This window comes from Argopecten irradians, chromosome 4 (assembly GCF_041381155.1).
Source record: "Argopecten irradians isolate NY chromosome 4, Ai_NY, whole genome shotgun sequence".
In the NCBI taxonomy this organism is placed as follows: domain Eukaryota; kingdom Metazoa; phylum Mollusca; class Bivalvia; order Pectinida; family Pectinidae; genus Argopecten; species Argopecten irradians.
The window spans coordinates 39096182-39120203 of record NC_091137.1 but is presented as its reverse complement, the minus strand read 5'-3'; the positions used below and the strand labels follow the sequence as shown (position 1 = coordinate 39120203).

Genomic DNA, 24022 nt, shown 5'->3' with positions numbered 1-24022 from the left:
GATGATCAAATGGTGGCTATGCTGTCATGATCATGATCATTTACTTATAGGCTATAGCAGTCAGAGTTTTGGTTATAGAACTGTGCTCAGTAACAACTGCCCCATTAAGGCATTCAAACATGCTACCCATAGTTGGAGGTCTTGTGGTAATATGCAGTGACATCTTAACCACTGCTGTCCTTATAGAGATCAGGAGATGATAATCTGGGATAGGCATCAATCTCTGAACACAATTTTTAAAAATGTGAGAAAACATCTAGATTATGTTGTGATGCATGACATCATTCTCAATATTCCAGGGGTTATTATCACTCATTTTATCAACCCCCTCATAGCAAAACTTTCAGGATGGTAAAACTGCCATATCAAAAGCCTATATATACTTCTTTGATAATTTACGGTGACCAACATCACAGCCATACAGAGCATTGTTATTCAACCTTTTCTTATATGCAGCAAAGGACCAAACGACCTGTTTCATCTGTTTTCGCACACAGAGCATGGGCATGTTCAGTATTGATATAACAAGTGGTAATAACCCCTTGGATATTGAGGATGGCGTGACACTTGCTTACATAGTCAATTGACAAAAACAACCATTATCAAGAGTTCAAAATCATACCATTTAATTAAAAGTTATTTACTACATAATCTATAAGAACAATCTTAGTTGTTATATGAAATTATTTATATTATTTATTAATAAACAAATACTTAAAGATTAACGTAAAATATGTCTTATTAATTAGTACAATGTGTTTTCATATACAATGTGTACAAAATGATCAAATATATTTTACCGGGTATATTATTGTAAAAGTACCCGCATATTGAAGATGGGATACTTAGGAAGTGTTGTTTACTTTGTAGATCGCAGTACGAGTAATATCTTATTCTTTGGATACATTGGTCCTGATTACACGAGTTTGTTTATCAATGTCACAATGTTTACCGAATCCGCCATATAACATTTAATGCCATTAGTCACATTTAGAACGATTGTAATCGCGATCTTTAGCACAACAGTATGACCCAATCCTATATTTATTCCCGTTGCTCACATTTACACGAATTTAATCAATATTTAGCCAATGCACCGTATGACCTTTCAATTCTGTGGTGTCCAGTGAATTTCAAATGTATCAAATCCAGAATTTAGGAATCAACTGTAAGATGGTTTCCGCAGGTTTGATGTTGAAGAACGGAAAGTTCCTCATTGAACGAACTGCTCCCTGACGCTAATATTCCTAATATTTTTTCTAGTTTTGTTAAGTCTGGCCGAGTTCTGTTTAGAACAAATTGCAGCGGTTTGAAACCTTTCCTCGTTAAGTTTTTGCACATGAACCCTTCTTGATGCTGATCCAAAAAATGAGACGAATACTAACTGAGCCGGAAACACTTCTGCATGGTATTTCTCGAAGAGCTCTGCAAAATCCCCGTCTGTTTCATCTTCGTCTGTCACTATGATAAACGTTTTTACAACTCTCTTCCGTTTGTAAAATGGCTTCAAAGCGGAGGATGGATTTGTGGAGCCATGCGCCATTGTTTTCATTGCAAGTTTTATTGCTTCGTCGACATTTGTTGGAACAACTTTTGGGCGCTTGCTACGATGGTTGAAAACAAGCATGTCTGCAGAACATACCGAACATAGGATACCCGCTATCACCGAGCTAGTTCTAACTGCGATATCCATAGACCCTGACCTATCCCCCACAACTACAACGGGTGCGTCTAAATGTAGCTTCTCTTTTACGTCACGAAGTTTCGCCTCAGCAAGGCTGAGTAACGTGTTCAAGAACGGTATTTTATATTTAGCCACCTTTCGCCTGCCACAACGAAACCCGCGAGCCATTTGCTTGAAAGTGAGAAGTCGGTCCATTAACTTTCCTATCGACAATTCAGTTGTATCCCCGGTATCCAGTCGTGTCATTATTACTTCGTCCACTTGGCGACACTCCAAATTCTCATAATACCATAACACTGTATCAAGCCGCGGTTCCGAAGTCGCAATTTTAATCTTTGACTCGACATTCATGTACCTGGTTAATTTCTTGCAATGTGAATATGGAATATCATATGTTTTTAGTTTTTCGTTTATGTTTGTTTTATTCAAGTCCCCGCATGAATGCACTACAGTTCCATCCGGTGCCGGTTTTCCGAAGCAGAAAGGGAGGAACCATGGTAAATTTGGAAAGTCATCTACTGGATTGAAATGACATATATCGGCTAGTTTCTTCCATGGTTCCTTTGGAAGGTGAAGAGCATATCGTTCAAGCTCTTCCTTGGTTAAAGTTTTTGTCCATTTACGGATATTTTTACACACAGACAAATTGGCAGCTCCGTGCCTTGGTTGTATTTTCCTCAGATTGTGGATTTTTCCTTTTAAATGTTCAGTTGTGTGATGAGAGACCTTTTTTGAGCTCAGTTGAAGCCGTTTTAGCGTTTTCTCTTTTTGTCTAATACGCCTGCTTGAATCCAGAATTTCCAGCGCTTTCAGTATTTCCGCAACTCCATAGTGATCTCGATCGCGTAAGAAATCTGAAGACAACCTAAAGTCTTTTCTGACCCAGCTGGCAGCTAATGCACGTACTCGGACTCGGTGGTGTAGCTCTACTCCCTTTTCCTGTAACAACGTGATGCCTGCAATATACCTACTCCGATTTTGATTTTGCGCCTTGATGTGTTCATCTACAGAAACGTCACTGAAGAAAAAATCTGAGACATTTTCATCAATGTTCCACGTTTTTGTGTCTTTGCTTTTTCGTCTACATCGATCTCTCCTGCGCACCCGTTTTCGTCTGACAAATCTCCTTATAGGAGATCTACTTCTGCTACGACTCCTTGAACGATACCCAGATAGCCGAGACCAGTTTCTGCTTCGAGATCTGCTTCGACTGTGACTTCTGTATGTAAACATTTGGGGTGAACGACTTCTACTGCAACTCCTGCTGAGACTACGACACGATAACGCTGCTGGTGAACCACTGGAATAGGAAAGTGACCTACTTCTTCTGATACTCTGCCGGCAGAACGATATACTCCTGCTACGTCTTTGCCTAAAAGGAGATATACTTCTGCTTCGTCTTCGCCTAAAAGGAGATATACTTCTGCTACGTCTTCGCCTAAAAGGAGATATACTTCTGCTACGTCTTCGCCTAAAAGGAGATATACTTCTGCTACGTCTTCGCCTAAAAGGAGATATACTTCTGCTACGTCTTCGCCTACAAGGAGATATACTTCTGCTACGTCTTCGCCTAAAAGGAGATATACTTCTGCTGCGACTCCGCCTGAAAGGTGACCTACTTCTGCTGCGTCTTCGCCTAAAAGGTGACCTACTTCTGCTGCGACTTAAATCGAATGGTGATCTACTGCGTTGGCTTCTGTAAGTCGTGATACTGTTTCTACGCCAAATGAAGGGCGACTGACATTGACTTCTGGAGTGATTCCATATTAAAGGTGATTGACTCCGTAAGCCTCGGTCGCGATTATAAAGTGTCTTCCGTCTATCCCTCCGATGGCGTGTTTTGGTCCTGCCGCGCCTCCCAGGGACGTATTTCGTCAACTGGTACCGCTCTGGAGAGAGACTGTAACACCGTGGACGTGGTGCTCGGTCTGGTGTACACGAATGTCTGGATGGTTGTAGCGACGGACAACTTCGGGTCCTCGAAATTGGTCTTGGTTTTTCCAAACGCAATCTGAGTAATTGAAGCTGGCGTGTAGATCTTATGTTTTGTCTCCACATGAAAGGTGACCTACTTCTGCTGCGACTCCACATGAAAGGTGACCTACTTTTGCTGAGACTCCGCATATGTGACCTACTTCTCCGGCGTCTCCGCCTGAAAGGAGACCTACTTCTGCTGTGACTCCACATGAAAGGTGACCTACTTCTGCTGCGACTCCTCATGAAAGGTGACCTACTTCTGCTGACACTCCGCATACGTGACCTACTTCTCCGGCGTTTCCGGCTGAAAGGAGACCTACTTCTGCTGCGACTCTCCACATGAAAGGTGACCTACTTCTGCTGCGACTCCACGTGAAAGGTGACCTACTTCTGCTACGACTCCGCATGAACGATGAACGATAACCTACTTCTGCTGCGACTCCACATGAAAAGGTGATCTACATCGCCAAAAGAAGGGCGATTGACTTCTGGTACGATTCCATATGCAAGGTGGTTGACTCCTTAAGCCTCGGTTGCGATTGCAAAGTGACTCCCATCTTCTATCCCTCTTATGATGTGATTTGATTCTACCGTGCCTCCCAGGAACGTATTTCACCAACTGGTACCGCTCTGGGGAGAGACTGTAACAGCGCTGATGTGGTGCTTGGTCTGGTGTACATGGATGTTCCAGTGATTGTAGCGACGGACAACTCCGGGTCCTCAAAACTGTTTTTTCAATACGCGATCTGAGTAATTGTTGGCTTGTATATGGTATGTTTTGTCCTGAAGAAGATGAGCTCGATGACGATCTCCTTTTCTGTGTTGGCGAGCATGATCCTGAGTAAGACCTTCTGTTTCGGAATCTATAACGCCGTCGTGAACGATATCCTGCTCTCTTCTTTCTACCTCCTCTTCTTCCCATTGTGCCCAGACAGTGATGTGAAAGTTTCAATATTTCTTCTATTCTCGATTATTACAAACTGTTTCTTTAATATTAAATCAGATATTTAGAGCCTGTGAAAGATTAGCTTTGCTAATTTAAAACAGCTTTTTATCCCCAATAAATACAGTTTAATCAGTTTTTTACTTTGTTGACGTTATAGCTTGTTAACTTCAGTCGGTTGAGTTCAAGTACTCATTTTGAGTTTAATTCATTGATTCCGTTTAGTTCACACCACAACAACCTATATCTTCATACTCCTTTCACTGTAACAGTTGTATTGTCATGATGCAGACTGCGACTCTATTACAAAATTGGTGTTAGAAGAAGAAAATGTGACGTAAATTACAAGTCTCCTTATTTCCATACAGTACTTATACAATGTATTGTAAAAGTCACAGTGTATTCTTACTGTACATTGTTTATGTTAATCCATACTCGCTCCGTCGACGTATTACAGCTTTGACGACAAACAGAAAATCGTTGAATCGAGTCTATATATAGTATTCCAACAACGTTTTGGTTAGTGAACATATGTCGAACATATCACAACATCTGTCACAAAGTGACAAACAAAGTCGAACATATATCACAACATCTGTCACAAATAAATCGAAGTCCTGTCGGTGAAGAACTATCGCTTATAAACGTCCTATTGACTAAAATGTTTCAGTACATGACAGTTCATGTTCACACACTACACAGACGATCTCCAATACTACGTTAGTATGCTGTGTTCACCACGGCTATTTTAACTAAACTAAAAGGCCCGGGTATACCACTATGTTTATATGTATACACACGCGGAGATTCCAGGCCTACAAAACGTAGTACGGTCGTTATAAATGCTAACGTGTCCATTCACAGCTCAATGCTTATTGTTATTTTTGTCCTACGTTTGGTATACGTATACTCTTGGCGTAAATTGTGCTGCGTTAAGCATTCTATTTTAATACACACGTAAGTTTTTCGTTTGGTTGTGCAATATCATGTGGATCGATGTACTATATATAGTCTACTAGGGATGGTTGGTAGAATCAGCTAATAACTGTTTTCATAATGGTTGTGAAATAGATAAGGGTTGTAGTTACATATGTAGTTAGTTAGTTAACAGTTGTATGGAGTTTTACACTAGTGAGAGTATTAGGAAGTAAACTGATACTGAGACAAAAATGCTTCCAGAATAATCATGATTGTTGTTTAACATTAAAATGATATAATTAAAACGGAAAATCAATGTTTATATTAATTATCTTTATTTTGTATTATTGCAATACTGTGTGAACTCTCTTTACAATTTTAAAGCATTGTCGATAATTCTGGAAATAACGAAATTTTATTTAACGTGTTGTGTTATCTACATCAGACATCTATCTGTCATAATGTCTCGACTATACTTAACCATGTCAACCTAATCATGAAGTGAGGTGTCAGGGCCAGAGTATCTCGGTTATACTTAACCATGTCAACCTAATCATGAAGTGAGGTGTCAGGGCCAGAGTATCTCGGTTATACTTAACCATGTCAACCTAATCATGAAGTGAGATGTCAGGGCCAGAGTATCTCGGTTATACTTAACCATGTCAACCTAATCATGAAGTGAGGTGTCAGGATCAGAGTATCTCGGTTATACTTAACCATGTCAACCTTATCATGAAGTGAGGTGTCAGGGCCAGAGTATCTCGGTTATACTTAACCATGTCAACCTAATCATGAAGTGAGGTGTCAGGGCCAGAGTATCTCGGTTATACTTAACCATGTCAACCTAATCATGAAGTGAGGTGTCAGGGCCAGAGTATCTCGGTTATACTTAACCATGTCAACCTAATCATGAAGTGAGGTGTCAGGGCCAGAGTATCTCGGCTATACTTAACCATGTCAACCTAATCATGAAGTGAGGTGTCAGAGCCAGAGTATCTCGGCTATACTTAACCTTGTCAACCTTATCATGAAGTGAGGTGTCAGGGCCAGAGTATCTCGGTTATACTTAACCATGTCAACCTAATCATGAAGTGAGGTGTCAGGGCCAGAGTATCTCGGTTATACTTAACCATGTCAACATTATCATGAAGTGAGGTGTCAGGGCCAGAGTATCTCGGCTATACTTAACCATGTCAACCTAATCATGAAGTGAGGTGTCAGGGCCAGAGTATCTCGGTTATACTTAACCATGTCAACCTAATCATGAAGTGAGGTGTCAGGGCCAGAGTATCTCGGTTATACTTAACCATGTCAACCTAATCATGAAGTGAGGTGTCAGGGCCAGAGTATCTCGGTTATACTTAACATGTCAACCTAATCATGAAGTGAGGTGTCAGGGCCAGAGTATCTCGGTTATACTTAACCATGTCAACCTAATCATGAAGTGAGGTGTCAGGGCCAGAGTATCTCGGTTATACTTAACCATGTCAACCTAATCATGAAGTGAGGTGTCAGGGCCAGAGTATCTCGGTTATACTTAACCATGTCAACCTAATCATGAAGTGAGGTGTCAGGGCCAGAGTATCTCGGTTATACTTAACCATGTCAACCTAATCATGAAGTGAGGTGTCAGGGGCAGAGTATCTCGGTTATACTTAACCATGTCAACCTAATCATGAAGTGAGGTGTCAGGGCCAGAGTATCTCGGTTATACTTAACCATGTCAACCTAATCATGAAGTGAGGTGTCAGGGCCAGAGTATCTCGGTTATACTTAACCATGTCAACCTTATCATGAAGTGAGGTGTCAGGATCAGAGTATCTCGGTTATACTTAACCATGTCAACCTAATCATGAAGTGAGGTGTCAGGGCCAGAGTATCTCGGTTATACTTAACCATGTCAACCTAATCATGAAGTGAGGTGTCAGGGCCAGAGTATCTCGGTTATACTTAACCATGTCAACCTAATCATGAAGTGAGGTGTCAGGGCAGAGTATCTCGGTTTATACTTAACCATGTCAACCTAATCATGAAGTGAGGTGTCAGGGCAGAGTATCTCGGTTATACTTAACCATGTCAACCTAATCATGAAGTGAGGTGTCAGGGCCAGAGTATCTCGGTTATACTTAACCATGTCAACCTAATCATGAAGTGAGGTGTCAGGGCCAGAGTATCTCGGTTATACTTAACCATGTCAACCTAATCATGAAGTGAGGTGTCAGGGCCAGAGTATCTCGGTTATACTTAACCATGTCAACCTAATCATGAAGTGAGGTGTCAGGGCCAGAGTATCTCGGTTATACTTAACCATGTCAACCTTATCATGAAGTGAGGTGTCAGGGCCAGAGTATCTCGGTTATACTTAACCATGTCAACCTAATCATGAAGTGAGGTGTCAGGGCCAGAGTATCTCGGTTATACTTAACCATGTCAACCTAATCATGAAGTGAGGTGTCAGGGCCAGAGTATCTCGGTTATACTTAACCATGTCAACCTAATCATGAAGTGAGGTGTCAGGGCCAGAGTATCTCGGTTATACTTAACCATGTCAACCTAATCATGAAGTGAGGTGTCAGGGCCAGAGTATCTCGGTTATACTTAACCATGTCAACCTAATCATGAAGTGAGGTGTCAGGGCCAGAGTATCTCGGTTATACTTAACCATGTCAACCTTATCATGAAGTGAGGTGTCAGGGCCAGAGTATCTCGGTTATACTTAACCATGTCAACCTAATCATGAAGTGAGGTGTCAGGGCCAGAGTATCTCGGTTATACTTAACCATGTCAACCTAATCATGAAGTGAGGTGTCAGGATCAGAGTATCTCGGTTATACTTAACCATGTCAACCTAATCATGAAGTGAGGTGTCAGGGCCAGAGTATCTCGGTTATACTTAACCATGTCAACCTAATCATGAAGTGAGGTGTCAGGGCCAGAGTATCTCGGTTATACTTAACCATGTCAACCTAATCATGAAGTGAGGTGTCAGGATCAGAGTATCTCTGTTATACTTAACCATGTCAACCTAATCATGAAGTGAGGTGTCAGGGCCAGAGTATCTCGGTTATACTTAACCATGTCAACCTTATCATGAAGTGAGGTGTCAGGATCAGAGTATCTCTGTTATACTTAACCATGTCAACCTAATCATGAAGTGAGGTGTCAGGGCCAGAGTATCTCGGTTATACTTAACCATGTCAACCTAATCATGAAGTGAGGTGTCAGGGCCAGAGTATCTCGGTTATACTTAACCATGTCAACCTAATCATGAAGTGAGGTGTCAGGATCAGAGTATCTCGGTTATACTTAACCATGTCAACCTAATCATGAAGTGAGGTGTCAGGGCCAGAGTATCTCGGTTATACTTAACCATGTCAACCTAATCATGAAGTGAGGTGTCAGGATCAGAGTATCTCGGTTATACTTAACCATGTCAACCTAATCATGAAGTGAGGTGTCAGGGCCAGAGTATCTCGGCTTTATACTTAACCATGTCAACCTAATTCATGAAGTGAGGTGTCAGGGCAGAGTATCTCGGTTATACTTAACCATGTCAACCTAATCATGAAGTGAGGTGTCAGGGCCAGAGTATCTCGGTTATACTTAAACCATGTCAACCTAATCATGAAGTGAGGTGTCAGGGCCAGAGTATCTCGGTTATACTTAACCATGTCAACCTAATCATGAAGTGAGGTGTCAGGGCCAGAGTATCTCGGTTATACTTAACCATGTCAACCTAATCATGAAGTGAGGTGTCAGGGCCAGAGTATCTCGGTTATACTTAACCATGTCAAACCTAATCATGAAGTGAGGTGTCAGGGCCAGAGTATCTCTGTTATACTTAACCATGTCAACCTAATCATGAAGTGAGGTGTCAGGGCCAGAGTATCTCGGTTATACTTAACCATGTCAACCTAATCATGAAGTGAGGTGTCAGGGCCAGAGTATCTCGGTTATACTTAACCATGTCAACCTAATCATGAAGTGAGGTGTCAGGGCCAGAGTATCTCGTTATACTTAACCATGTCAACCTAATCATGAAGTGAGGTGTCAGGGCCAGAGTATCTCGGTTATACTTAACCATGTCAACCTAATCATGAAGTGAGGTGTCAGGGCCAGAGTATCTCGGTTATACTTAACCATGTCAACATAATCATGAAGTGAGGTGTCAGGGCCAGAGTATCTCGGTTATACTTAACCATGTCAACCTAATCATGAAGTGTGGTGTCAGGGCCAGAGTATCTCGGTTATACTTAACCATGTCAACCTAATCATGAAGTGAGGTGTCAGGGCCAGAGTATCTCGGTTATACTTAACCATGTCAACCTAATCATGAAGTGAGGTGTCAGGGCCAGAGTATCTCGGTTATACTTAACCATGTCAACCTAATCATGAAGTGAGGTGTCAGGGCCAGAGTATCTCGGTTATACTTAACCATGTCAACCTAATCATGAAGTGAGGTGTCAGGGACAGAGTATCTCGGTTATACTTAACCATGTCAACCTAATCATGAAGTGAGGTGTCAGGGCCAGAGTATCTCGGTTATACTTAACCATTCCAACCAATCATGAAGTGAGGTGTCAGGATCAGAGTATCTCGGTTATACTTAACCATGTCAACCTGAATCATGAAGTGAGGTGTCAGGGCCAGAGTATCTCGGTTATACTTAACCATGTTCAACCTAATCATGAAGTGAGGTGTCAGGATCAGAGTATCTCTGTTATACTTAACCATGTCAACCTAATCATGAAGTGAGGTGTCAGGGCCAGAGTATCTCGGTTATACTTAACCATGTCAACCTTATCATGAAGTGAGGTGTCAGGGCCAGAGTATCTCGGTTATACTTAACCATGTCAACCTAATCATGAAGTGAGGTGTCAGGATCAGAGTATCTCGGTTATACTTAACCATGTCAACCTAATCATGAAGTGAGGTGTCAGGGCCAGAGTATCTCGGTTATACTTAACCATGTCACCTAATCATGAAGTGAGATGTCAGGATCAGAGTATCTCGGTTATACTTAACCATGTCAACCTAATCATGAAGTGAGGTGTCAGGGCCAGAGTATCTCGGTTATACTTAACCATGTCAACCTAATCATGAAGTGAGGTGTCAGGATCAGAGTATCTCGGTTATACTTAACCATGTCAACCTAATCATGAAGTGAGGGTGTCAGGGTTCAGAGTATCTCGGTTATACTTAACCATGTCAACCTAATCATGAAGTGAGGTGTCAGGGCCAGAGTATCTCGGTTATACTTAACCATGTCAACCTAATCATGAAGTGAGGTGTCAGGGGCCAGAGTATCTCGGTTATACCATTAACCATGTCAACCTAATCATGAAGTGAGGTGTCAGGGCAGAGTATCTCGGTTATACTTAACCATGTTCAACCTAATCATGAAGTGAGGTGTCAGGGCCAGAGTATCTCGGTTATACTTAACCATGTCAACCTATATCATGAAGTGAGGTGTCAGGGCCAGAGTATCTCTGGTTATAAACTTAAACCATGTCAACCTAAATCCTATGAAGTGAGGTGTCAGGGCCAGAGTATCTCGGTTATACTTAACCATGTCAACCTAATCATGAAGTGAGGTGTCAGGTATCAGAGTATCTCGGTTATACTTAACCATGTCAACCTAATCATGAAGTGAGGTGTCAGGGTCAGAGTATCTCGGTTATACTTAACCATGTCAACCTAATCATGAAGTGAGGTGTCAGGGACCAGAGTATCTCGGTTATACTTAACCATGTCAACCTAATCATGAAGTGAGGTGTCAGGGCCAGAGTTATCCTGTTATACTTAACCATGTCAAACCTAATCATGAAGTGAGGTGTCAGGGCCAGAGTATCTCGGCTATACTTAACCATGTCAACCTAATCATGAAGTGAGGTGTCAGGGCCAGAGTATCTCGGTTATACTTAACCATGTCTACCTAATCATGAAGTGAGGTGTCAGGGCCAGAGTATCTCGGTTATACTTAACCATGTCAACCTAATCATGAAGTGAGGTGTCAGGATCAGAGTATTTCGGTTATACAAATGTACTTACTTAACCATGTCAACCTAATCATGAAGTGAGGTGTCAGGATCAGAGTATCTCGGTTATACTGTAACCATGTCAACCTAATCATGAAGTGAGGTGTCAGGGCAGAGTATCTCGGTTATACTTAACCCTGTCAACCTAATCATGAAGTGAGGTGTCAGGATCAGAGTATCTCGGTGTTATACTTAACCATGTCAACCTATATCATGAAGTGAGGTGTCAGGATAAGAGTATCTCAGGATATTTTAACCATGTCAAACCTAATCATGTTATCAGAGTATCTTGTTATAAGTAACCATGTCAACCTAATCACGGACAAGTGAGATGTCCGAGGTCAGGGGTTTTCAGATAGTAGTAGCTAGACGAAGTCAGCTCAGGAATGTCAGAGGTGTCAATGAGGGCCAGAGCGCAGTATATCTGTTATGTCAAACACTGGAATAAGCCGACTAACAGTTTGGCGTATCGGTGCCTATCCATTACTGCTCCGCGGACCACAGAACCTACTAACTAATCGAAAAAATGCCCACCACCTTCCAGAGTAATCGCCACTTACCTTGGTCTCTTCAACAAATGAAATAACATTTCAAAATCTACTACCGACTTGCCTATTAGCATTGCATCATCAAACACATCAAGAATTCCACCGTTAACTATTGTGTAAGATAAGCACAGTAGTTTCTTTCCACTGTTTTACGTCTGGCAAGCCGCGCAGTGATATTCAACTACCGCTCCGTATTAGGACGAAGCGGGAAACAAAGAACTTCTCGCGTATGACATATGAACATATTATTAAGTGTAATCAAATTGTATCCTAGACGGGTGATAATACTTTAAGTATTACTAACGGTAAGTTAATAACTTTTGTGACTACATCAAATTATGAATCTCGTTTTACATTGCCAATTTTATAAATAACTAAGCCTGTTCGGAAAGGTAGTGCGTGGGCCCTTCTTAATATATTAATTATCTTTGACATGTAAACCATATTATTTAGTTTTTTTTCCCTTTCCCCCCCCCCCCCTCAGATCACAAAGACACATGAAGATAGCATAAGTTGGTACGGCGTTCTCAAAATGGCTATATCCATCCTCGTTGAATAAAATCGTCATTGATAATCCGGTTTTCCTGGTCTAGCTAAAACAATGCCTCCTACAGAAACACATAAATGATTTTGAATAATGTCTGTATAAACATTAAACTATCTTCCTATGCATCTCTGGTCCTATATAAGAGAGCCCAGAGCTAGCGCGCATTAATGAAGATTGTCTGCAATGCTCTGGCATCTATAGTAGTCCAAAGAGCCACATAAAAGTAGTTAAAATGCCTTAAATATCCAACTTAGGACCAAACTAACCTGTCTCAGTCTGTTGTCGAACACAGAGCATCACTTCACACAGATCCATCCAGTTTTGCTAGACATAACAAATTAGAAATTAGCCCTCTGTGAATACTTTAGTATTCTATGGCACATGTGTAACAATGCATTGAAATGACAATAACACAAAATATCAAGTGTTCATAATTATTTATAAAAATTTTATATACAAAAACAAAAAATATTTACGCGCACAATGTCCTTTGTTGTGATAATGTATTAATCTGGAGTATATGATATGCACAAACGTTCGACTGAAAGTTTGCTTCAAAGCCCATAAGAATCATATCAATAGCTGACCTAATTCTTAATCTACATTGTTTAGAACTGGCCACCCACAAATTTTTCTTCGGTGTGAGGGAAGTTGATTGAACATTCTTGTCCACTTTCTGATGTTTTTTATCAGACAAACATATGGACTCGGTTCTATCACGGTTCTATCTATTTCCTTTCAGTGTTTTCCCGTTGTGTGATGAGATTATTTTTAGCTAAGTTAAATGCCGTTATAGCATCTTCTCTTTTTTTTCGTATACGACCCTGCTTGAATTCTCCCCCCGGCAACTCCATCTTGGTCTCAATCGTGTTAGAATTTTGAAGACATACCTAAAGTCTTCTCTGACCCAGCTGGCATCCTATTGCACGTAACGCGGACTCGGTGATTGTTAGCTCTTACTCCCTTTTTCTGTAACAATGTGATGCCTGCAATATACCTACTGCGATTTTTTCATATTGCGCCTTGATTGCGTTCGTCCACACGGAACGTCTTTCCTTTGCGTTTTTTTTTTTTCTATTTTCGTTTCTTCTGGGTCTATACCGATCTACTGCTGCTACGGACTCCTGGGATAACTACTATACACTGGCGCCAATTGCTGATTTCCAAAGTAACAAGGTGACACAGGAGCACAAGCTTCTGCTGCGAGACGGGCCTTCGAACTGCCGACTTCTCTATGTCAATCTTTGCGACTTTCCACTGCAGACTCAAGCTTGCTTTTGCGCTTTAATATTAACTACTCTTACTCCGATGTTTTGCGCTTTAATGTGTTTCATCCACCGAAGCGCCTTTCGTTTGCATTTTTTTCAATTTTGTTTCCGTTTGATTCTATATCGATCTCTCCTACGCGCCTGTGCTCGTCTGGTTAGTCTCCTTAGAGGAGATCTACGTCTACTACGACTCCTTGAAGCACAACTATAAACTGGCGACCTACCGCTTAGGTTACGACTTCTGTATGTCAACATTTGGGGTGAACGACTTCTACTGCAACTCCTGTTTAGACTATGACACGAAAACGCTGCTGGTGAACCACTTGAATACAAAGGTGACCTACTTCTCATAATATTCGTCATGAACGGCGACCTACTTCTGCTTCGTCCGTCTAAATGCGACCTACTTCTGCTGCGACTACACGTGAAATTGACCTGCTTCTGCTGCGACTACACATGTGAATGTGACCTACTTCTGTTCGACCAACATGGAATGTGACCTACTTCTGCTGCGATAACGTGAAAGTGACCTACTTCGCTGCACTCGACCTATTGAATGTGACCTACTTCTGCTCGTTGCGATCTTGCTGCGACTACACGTGAAAGGTGACCTACTTCTGCTGCAACGTGAAAGGTGACTACTTCGCTGCGTGAAAGGTGACCTACTTCTGCTGCGTCTCAGCATGACAGCGACCTACTTCTGCACTGCAAAGGTGACCTACTTCTGCTACGACTACACGTGAAAGGCGACCAACTTCTGCTTCGACTCCGCATGGAAGGTGGCCTACTTCTGCTGCGACTACACGTGAAAGGTGACCTGCTTCTACTGCGACTCAACGTGAAAGGTGACCTGCTTCTGCTGCGACTCCACGTGAAAGTTGACTTACTTCTACTGCGACTCCACGTGAATGGTGAACATGACCTACTTCTGCTGCGTCTCAGCATGACAGGCGACCTACTTCTGCTGCGACTCCGCATGAATGGTGACATAGTGGTACGATTCCATAGTCGCTATTGTAAGGCGACTTCCTTCTTTTATCCCTCCTCGCGTTTTGATTCTGCCGCGTATTTCACCAACTGTTACCGTTCTATAGAGAGACTGTATCTTCTATTCTCGATTGTTACAGAGTTTTTCGTCAATATCAAATCAGATATTCAGAGGACCCTAGTTTTGCTAAAACAGGGGTTTATCCTCAAAAAAAAAAGTTTTTATTTTATTATTATCAGTTTTTTTACCTTGTTGACATGATGTTATAACCACTATGTTCATTGTAGTCGGTTTGTGGATTTTATTTTGAATTTAAGTCAATGATTATGTTAAGGTATGTCACAACAACCAATACATTTATATTCCACTGGTTTTAATTGCACCGTCATTATCTAGACTGTGATTCCATTACAAAATTGGTCAATAAGGAATAAACAGTCACGTAATTACAAACCTTTTTATATCCATACGATATAGAATGTAATGTGTAATGTAAGGTGACAGAATATTCTAACAGTTCATTGTTGATATCAATCCATATACTCGCTGTGTGAACAGATTTTACCGCTGTAGCGACAAACAGAAAATCATTAAGCCGAGATTGTACTGTTATAAACACAAGTCCAACGTATCACATACAAATGGAAGTCCTGTCGGTTTAGAACTATCATGTGTGAGTGCATGTTCACTACCGGACGATATGTTAACTTCGGCCATTGTAGCTAAATTGAGTCGCACTGATAAACCGTTATGTTTATATGTATACACGCGAGAAGATTCTCGACATCACGATGATGCAATCATTCATATTTATAAACTAAGTCTGTACACACACGAGAATATTTTAGACATGATGACGTTATTTTTTAGCTGCTCTGTTTATACGAGAAGATTCTAGACAAGCTGACGTAGCTAAATCATTTTTATCTATGTCCTACGTTCGGTATACGTACATTGTATTAACCATTCCAATGTGTCACACACACGTAAGAGTTTACTTGGTTGTGCAATATTATGTGGATCGAATATTGGTATGATAAGCTAGTAACTTTTTTCACAATGGCTGTAAAACAGGTTGTAGTTAGTTAACATTTGTATGAATTTTTACACCTGTGGGGGTATTTGGAAGTAAACACGTATTGAGAAAAACAAATATTGAAATGTCGTTATTGTTGATTGGATATCAATCAATGTAATATAATAGATAATGAAAACTAATGTTTATAATCATGTGTATTAAGATAATTCAGAGAATAGTGATAGTAACCCCTGGTGTGTCGAGGATAAGTTTGTATATATATAGACTATACTTATCGCAGATTATTTTATTATTTATTTACACTACACAATACATATTTACCATATTTACACGGTCGTATATACGTTTTATAAATAACATGTTAAATGCTGATCCGAAAAAAGTTTACTTTAAATTCAAGAAAGTTAACTCGAAACACCAGAGTCGACAAAATGAATTCCGTATTAGATATCTGTGAAAATCTTATAAAATCAAAGTCATCTGGTGCAATTTGGTTGATTCCTGGATGACACTACTATAAAAACAACATTTTCACTTTCATTCATGTTTTGTTTCTTGGTTTTATATGCGATCAATATGTAAACATGTATGGGTATTTGTGGGGGTGGGGGGTCTTGCTTTTCTAGGACTTTCCACCTCACTCATACTTCGTCACCAGTATAACGTATCACCTCCATCGGCCTGCCAACATGTGAGTATAATAACCTCAAAAAAACAAAAACAAAAACAAAAAAAAAACATAAAAATTTAATTCTTTATATTTAATACACATATTTTTTATCATCACACATGAACGCTGCGCATTATCTTATAATATGTCAAAGCATATAGTATATTTTTGTATGCTGGAGGGATTGCATTTCACTATATTCGCACTAAAGTTAATTTTTATATAATCTTTTCAAGATGGAGCAACTTGCTCCTGTTACAAATTGACAATATATACAAACACAATTAGTATCACAAAGAATATCGCAAACGTTATCCCCGCGAAATTAAACAGTTATAGATAGCAGGACCAAAATCCTAGTTGCATTGTGATACTAGATTAGACTTAATTTGTATTTTCTCACATGTCTTGATTCCTAAGTCCCAACCAGCTTTCATTTACTGGTGTGTTCTACAGCGTCTAGATAGGTATTGTGGACACAATATATTTTCTTTTATGGTTCTTTTCTCCTAAAATTTGTTCAGGAGACTCTGATCATATCTGTAAATACATTTTCATAGTTCCCTTAAAGTTGTCAACAATATTATAAAATATTCCTTTGTATTTATGTTCTTGATGATAGCGGTTACTTGAAAGTAAACGAAAATGAAGAACAGAATTTTGATGTAGTGAATACCAGTTGAAATGGTTTCGTGAATTTCGAACTCTTTCATATGAAACTTTTTAGTACCACTGAATGCATTTTATGTCTACAGGGCTCTATGAAATATAATTTCTTGAATAGGTGAACTAATAAGTATTTCTTCGTCTAGTTTACAGCATTAAAATACATTAGTTCCAATGTTGTCATTTCTTTACTTTTTCTCTCCCTTAGCTGAAATTTTTGAGGATATGAGGATATTTTGTCATTATTTAGAAAAAAGTGAATTCTAAACACAAAAGCTTATGTTAGTGTTTTTTTTCATTTGGATATATTTTTATGGTTTTGTATGTATAATACAACATATCTATATGTACTCTAAATAAAACTTTCTTCAAACGTATTCATTCATTTTGGGTCTTTTTATTCTATGAAATCATTACTCCGGTATCTTTGCCAATCAGAATCGACTTCACAAACGCCGACGCCATTTGTTTTCTTTCTGGGCTCATCAAGTTAATTTTTCAGCCAATGAAAATGTTCGTTACATTAAAATTGATTTTTTTAATAACCAGAGAGCAATCTATTGTAACGCCTAGAATATGCAACCTATATTAAAATGTTTGTTTATCTAGAAAAACAATCACTATTATATCACAATTATAATGATGTTATGAACGGGTTTTTTTCATATTGAACCCAATTTTCATTGTGTGTGAGTGGAAATGAGAAAACCAGAAAATGACGTCATGGTTGGTTGGATTGTGGCGCCTGATGAACTTTCCGATACCCTGATCCACACAGATTCACCTTTCTCCATTGTGATCACCACTGTACCTGTAGCCACACTGTAGTTTACTTGATCACCAGTCAGAATTGCCCCGGCCACAAAGTCATCCTAACGGAAAACAAAAACACAGGTCACAAAGTCATCCTAACGGAAAACAAAAACACAGGTCACAAAGTCATCCTGACGGAAAACAAAAACACAGGTCACAAAGTCATCCTGACGGAAAACAAAAACACAAGTCACAAAGTCACAAAAACACAGGTCACAAAGTCATCCTAACGGAAAACAAAAACACAGGTCACAAAGTCATCCTAACGGAAAACAAAAACACAGGTTACAAAGTCATCCTAACGGAAAACAAAAACACAGGTTACAAAGTCTTCCTAACGGAAAACAAAACACAGGTTACAAAGTCATCCTAACGGAAAACAAAAACACAGGTCACAAAGTCATCCTGATGAGGAGGAAAAATAAGAAACCAAAAAGTCATCCTGACGGAAAATAAAAACATATACCACAAAGTCATCCTAACGGAAAAACAAAAAAAAAGGTTACAAAGTCATCCTAACGGAAAACAAAAACATAGGCCACAAAGTCATCCTAACGGAAAACAAAAACACAGGTCACAAAGTCATCCTAACGGAAAACAAAAACACAGGTCACAAAGTCATCCTAACGGAAAACAAAAACACAGGTTACAAAGTCATCCTAACGGAAAACAAAAACACAGGTTACAAAGTCATCCTAACGGAAAACAAAAACACAGGTTACAAAGTCATCCTAACGGAAAACAAAAACACAGGTTACAAAGTCATCCTAACGGAAAACAAAAACACAGGTTACAAAGTCATCCTAACGGAAAACAAAAACACAGGTCACAAAGTCATCCTGATGAGGAGGACAAAAAAGAGACCAAAAAGTCATCCTGACGGAAAATAAAAACATAGACTCAGGTTTATCATTTGTAAAAGTACATATACATGTATATGTGATGTAGAAATTTTATGTCGATGTTAAATTATTTTATAGGTAGGATAAGCCCAATGAAATATAATGATAACGAAATTAAAATTTACTAGGCTGGTCAAAATCTACCTTTAAGAATGAAAGCCGGTGAACCAGGAATAAAATCATTGACCTATACTGTAAGTACTGCAGTAAAACGTCATGAAAACAGGTTTAAACTCGATCAAATTAGTGGTAAAATATCGGGATACCCCAAGTAACAAGTCCACCAGACTTCCATGGGATCGTCTGACCTTATAAATAAACTGTATAGAGAAAGACAGAGTGTAGCATAGGATGTCTCTCTTGTAAGAAGGGTCCATGGGTTTACAATGTCCTAGGTAATACTTACATAGATGAGCTCTGAGAAGATGTAGTTCCCGTACGTAGTCTCTATAGACCAGGTAAATGTATACACTCCCGATCTGTCGGCATAAAATTTGCATTTGGCACCTTTGAAATTACCACCGACATTGACCAACACTTTGTCAAATCTTACAGGTTGATAGGGCAACGGTTTGATGGTCGTATTCGGCACCACATAAAACGAAGTGATTGTTATGTTTTCTGAAACATAAAACGAACTGATCGTGATGTTTTCTGAAACATTAACGAACTGATGCTGATGTTTTCTGAAACATAAAACGAACTTATGGTGATGTTTTCTGAAACACAAAACGAAGTGATGGTTATGTTTTCTGAAACATAAAACAAACTGATGGTGATGTTTTCTGAAACATAAAACGAACTGATGGTGATGTTTTCTGAAATATAAAAAGGACTGATGGTGATGTTTTCTGAAACATAAAACGAACTGTTGGTGATGTTTTCTGAAACATAAAACAAACTGATGGTGATGTTTTCTAAAACAAAAAACGACGGATATTTTTTATTATAAGTTAACAATACATATATAGCATACCATTCAGGGAGATTACAGATTAACAACGTTTATATTCGTACTTTTACCTATTAGGATCCATATTTAAATTTTATAAAGCAACTTTATTGTAGAGCGATTGTTTTGAGTTTTTCGCGGATGAAAGGAATTTGCAAAAAAATCACCGCGAAAAACATTCAACTACAGGTAAAATAAATATTTTACCTGTAAATATCTTTTAACGTGAAAATATAAAATAGGTCGCCTCGAGCTCGTTAATAAGTCTATACATATGAAGGTCTTTCTGAAGGGAATTTATACGGCAAGTCCACAAATTGTGAATATGACGTCTTGTGAGCGGTACGGTAGATATTAAGAATGGTAGTTATGTTTGTTTTGGACAAAAATAATATGTAAATGCATGTATACGCATAAAATAATTGGATAATTGGAAACCTACAAAAAAGCAGAAAACGATGCCCGAGTGATTTTCGGAGGCAGTGCTCCACTCCGACACATAGGGACCAATTCGTACCCGGCCGAAAGGTATAGTAGGTCGGGTACGTATATTCGTTCTAATACAATTTGTGTATATTTGTTTTGTCGATTTGAATATTGTCGTTAGGATTCATGTTCACAGTAAATATAATGCTATTTTGTACATATAAAATCACTGAAAGCACCAACTTGATCAAATGTTCGCATCATTGTTAACTAGTCGTTAACTACAGTAAAACATGTACATGTATACGTAGGTCTTACTGTTGACACGTAATTTGTTGAGCTGCTTGTAAATTTCTCAAAATAACTTCCTGGTTAGCTATGTTATGGAACTCTGAATCATCATCTGAACAATTATAAATATACAAACTTATTCGATATACCGGCTGCTATTTCTGCAGATACTTTCCCGAGGACTGCCCGTGTGCTGTTGACGTCCTTCTGGACAGTGGTCAGATTCTGATTAGTCTCGGTCAAGGATTTCGATACATCTTCCGCAAGGTCGTAAATATCCTGTATCATACTACAACAATCCGAGGTTCCCACGGAATGTCGAAGAATAACTGTTCCCAATAATATCTATGGAAAGAAGAAACTTCTATAAATAAGCCTAAGTGTTTTCTTTCGTTAATGATCATGAATACCATGTATACTTACTTTGATATTGGCAGTTATTCAATGCAATGTTTTACTGGTTGCATTGTTACCCTGCAGGAAGTTAAAAAGGTACATGGTGCCCTCGCAATGATCACAGAAGGCGACTGAATTTGGGACTTTTTTCGCTTCTTATAACTGTCTGTCATCTTCCCAGTGATGATACTGACCTAATGTTCGGTTTGGATTGAACATTCATCCGTTTGAGGAATGCTCCGACACTAAAGTCTATAAAAGAGGTAGTTTCTAATTCTGTTTATCACAAATGATATGAAGCGACTGGTTGGCCTATTGTCAGTATAATGTGACTAGATTGGATATGCTATTTGATATCTTTGGCTGGATGCTTCAGTGAGATTGCACTATAAAATATTAAAGAATTATTAAAGATTACCGCAGTCTCGAACACCACGAACTCACCAGACACAATACTTCACATACAAGGGAGACCATCCTTAAAATGACCTTGGGAAACGTTAGATAATATTAACCAACTAAAAACAAGAAAAGAAAGAGAAGGCATTAATGATAAGAAAAACAGCCCTATGACAAGGTCGCAATCAGCACCAGTTACGAACTGACCTGAATGAACGATTTAGTAGTAATTAATAATGTACACATTGTGAGTTTGTGTTTCATGTTTCAATGCACATTTCAAGGATTGCCTATAATTTTATACACGAATATAATGTAATATCACTATAAGGTATTTCATTTTAGAAAAAAAAGAACTCTCATCTGTAATCGAAAGTTTTACCAGCTCAAGTCTTTTTAAAATAAACAAACAATATTAAAGCATGCAAATTCGTTCCACTTTATCATCCGATATTTTTCTCACTTCCACATTTATGGTACAGACTTCCAGTGTACAGTGTTTACAAAACGAAAGTCACACAAAAACAAACTTACCTGGGAAATTGTTAAAAAAGAGAAAAATAATATAATGTGTCTGCTTTCGATATCCATGTTAGTCATCTTGTTTCGTTGAATGTTCAAAATCCAGACCTTTTAGATAAAGTCTGATCAACGAGTATGTTTACGTCATCTAGAGCCCAGCTATCTCTTGTTTGGGTTCATATCAAACTTCAATCTCTAGATGAATATGTTATCAAATCTTTATACATGATGGTGGATAAGCTTTAAAAAATACCGCATAGCCGGTCATTGTCACGAGTATGATTTTTTTGCGATTTCGCGTGACATTGCTTTGATCGCGTAAATTCTATCCGCGAAATATCGAGAATCATATTTATATACCTTTGATATCAGATAGCAACAATTTAAAACCGCTAAAATTTTATTTTCTCATTTTTTACTTCAAACCGCGAAAATTTGGATCCGCGTAAATAAGCGGCTATAACGGTGTAATCTACATAATTAATTAATTGTGTTCTTCTTGTTCATCTTCAATAGTATTTTAGGATTTTTCTCATACTTGAAACCTAACAGCTTTCGTACTACTTTGACTTCGTTTCGTTGTTGAAGTTAGAAATGATTATGTGTGTTTAGTAATGATGGGCATTAATGTATACTCTAATTATCTAGTTCCTGGATTGTAACATTCAATCATATTTAGCTTTGTTTTCAAAAAGTGAAAATGAATTTTCTCAATAATCTCCAACTAGCGAGTTACTCATTAACACCTTCCTGTTCGGGTGTTTTTGATCTGCTAAATAGGTGAGATTAGCACTTTTTTGTATATCTTATATTCCAAACGTTGGCTGAATAGAACCATAAAGTGTCATGCATCATTGATTAGTATATCACCTGAATTTCATTTTCCTAAATATAGTTTTCACCTTTGACCTTTATGGTAGTAAAGGTCAAAGGTCAAAGATCACCAAAATCACCTTTTTATTGAAAAAAAATCTCCATTTTGCTTTTCTGGATCATTTACCGGGCGGAACAACAACACAAACTGTATATTTGAAGATTCAATGTAAACTACAGATAATTCTGAAGATAATCCTATGAGATAGCCCATTAATTAAGATCAACAAAGTTTTGGCAAAGAGATTATCAGTGGGACCTTTGAAGAAAATAGCAGCTAAAATGACAATATTGGCAGCAAAATCATGTATTGATTAAGTAAGTAGTTACACATAACATAGTAAAACCTTGGATTGATAAAGATATGAGTTACCTACGGTAATTGAAAAATCAAAGTAGTATAAAGAATAAAATACATGTATATAATATTAATATTATTATATATGTACATCGGCAAGACACAAGGGAGGTAATTCATATTCTTGCACACTACTCATTGTTTTGGAGGAAATGTTTGCATTTACTCCCAATTTGTCATGAACTTGGAACATGAAAGATGGTGTAACATCTTCGTCGCAAGACTTTGTTTCCATTCATATTACAGAGATGACATGTTTATTTTTACAAGTCGACATAAAATGTATATAGTATGTACATGTATATATTAAAACGGGATATTACTTTTGGTATTAATTGAGAAGCAAAAGCAATAAAAGTTTTGTTGTAAGAACATTTTAATCCCGTGGGAACGTTGGAGATCTATGGTTACGACCAATTGTTATGTATATGTTTGCATGAGTATACACTTCAACATATATCATAAAATAAGCATTGTCAAAGCATTGCTGAATAGTATGTAGGCTTAAATCATACATACTACTAGAGTGGATCCAGGAATGACGGTATTTACTGTTTTTTTTTAGCCCACCATCTGATGATATTGAAATCGCCTTTCGTCCGTGGTCCGTCCGTGCTTCCTTCCGTCCGTCCGTCAGTTAACCATTCTTGTTACTGCTATTTCTCAGAAAGATCTAAGGGATCTTCTTTCAAATTTCATATGTAGGTTTCCCTAGGGCCCTAGCTGTGCATATTGCATTTTGGGACCGAACGGTCAACAAGATGGCCGACCGGCCGCCATCTTGGATTTTGATATCGAAAAGCA

The 24022-nt window shown here is 38.8% G+C and overlaps 2 protein-coding genes across 2 annotated transcripts; both read right to left on the bottom strand.

Annotated features, from left to right (window-relative positions):
• Positions 1-508: 508 nt before the first annotated feature.
• Positions 509-4050, bottom strand: LOC138321602 (uncharacterized). Its single transcript, XM_069265379.1, is given in 2 exon segments — positions 509-1368; positions 1370-4050. Coding segments are annotated over 2 exon segments (2781 nt in total). The 5' UTR covers positions 3938-4050; the 3' UTR covers positions 509-1155.
• A 12642-nt stretch (positions 4051-16692) lies between these two features.
• Positions 16693-22140, bottom strand: LOC138321601 (complement C1q tumor necrosis factor-related protein 2-like). The gene is made up of 4 exons (XM_069265378.1): positions 22000-22140; positions 20820-21015; positions 19408-19622; positions 16693-18158 (listed from the first exon to the last, which is right to left on the bottom strand). The coding sequence occupies exons 1-4, from the start codon at positions 22063-22065 to the stop codon at positions 17967-17969; spliced, it is 669 nt and encodes a 222-aa protein (XP_069121479.1). The 5' UTR covers positions 22066-22140; the 3' UTR covers positions 16693-17966.
• Positions 22141-24022: the final 1882 nt, after the last annotated feature.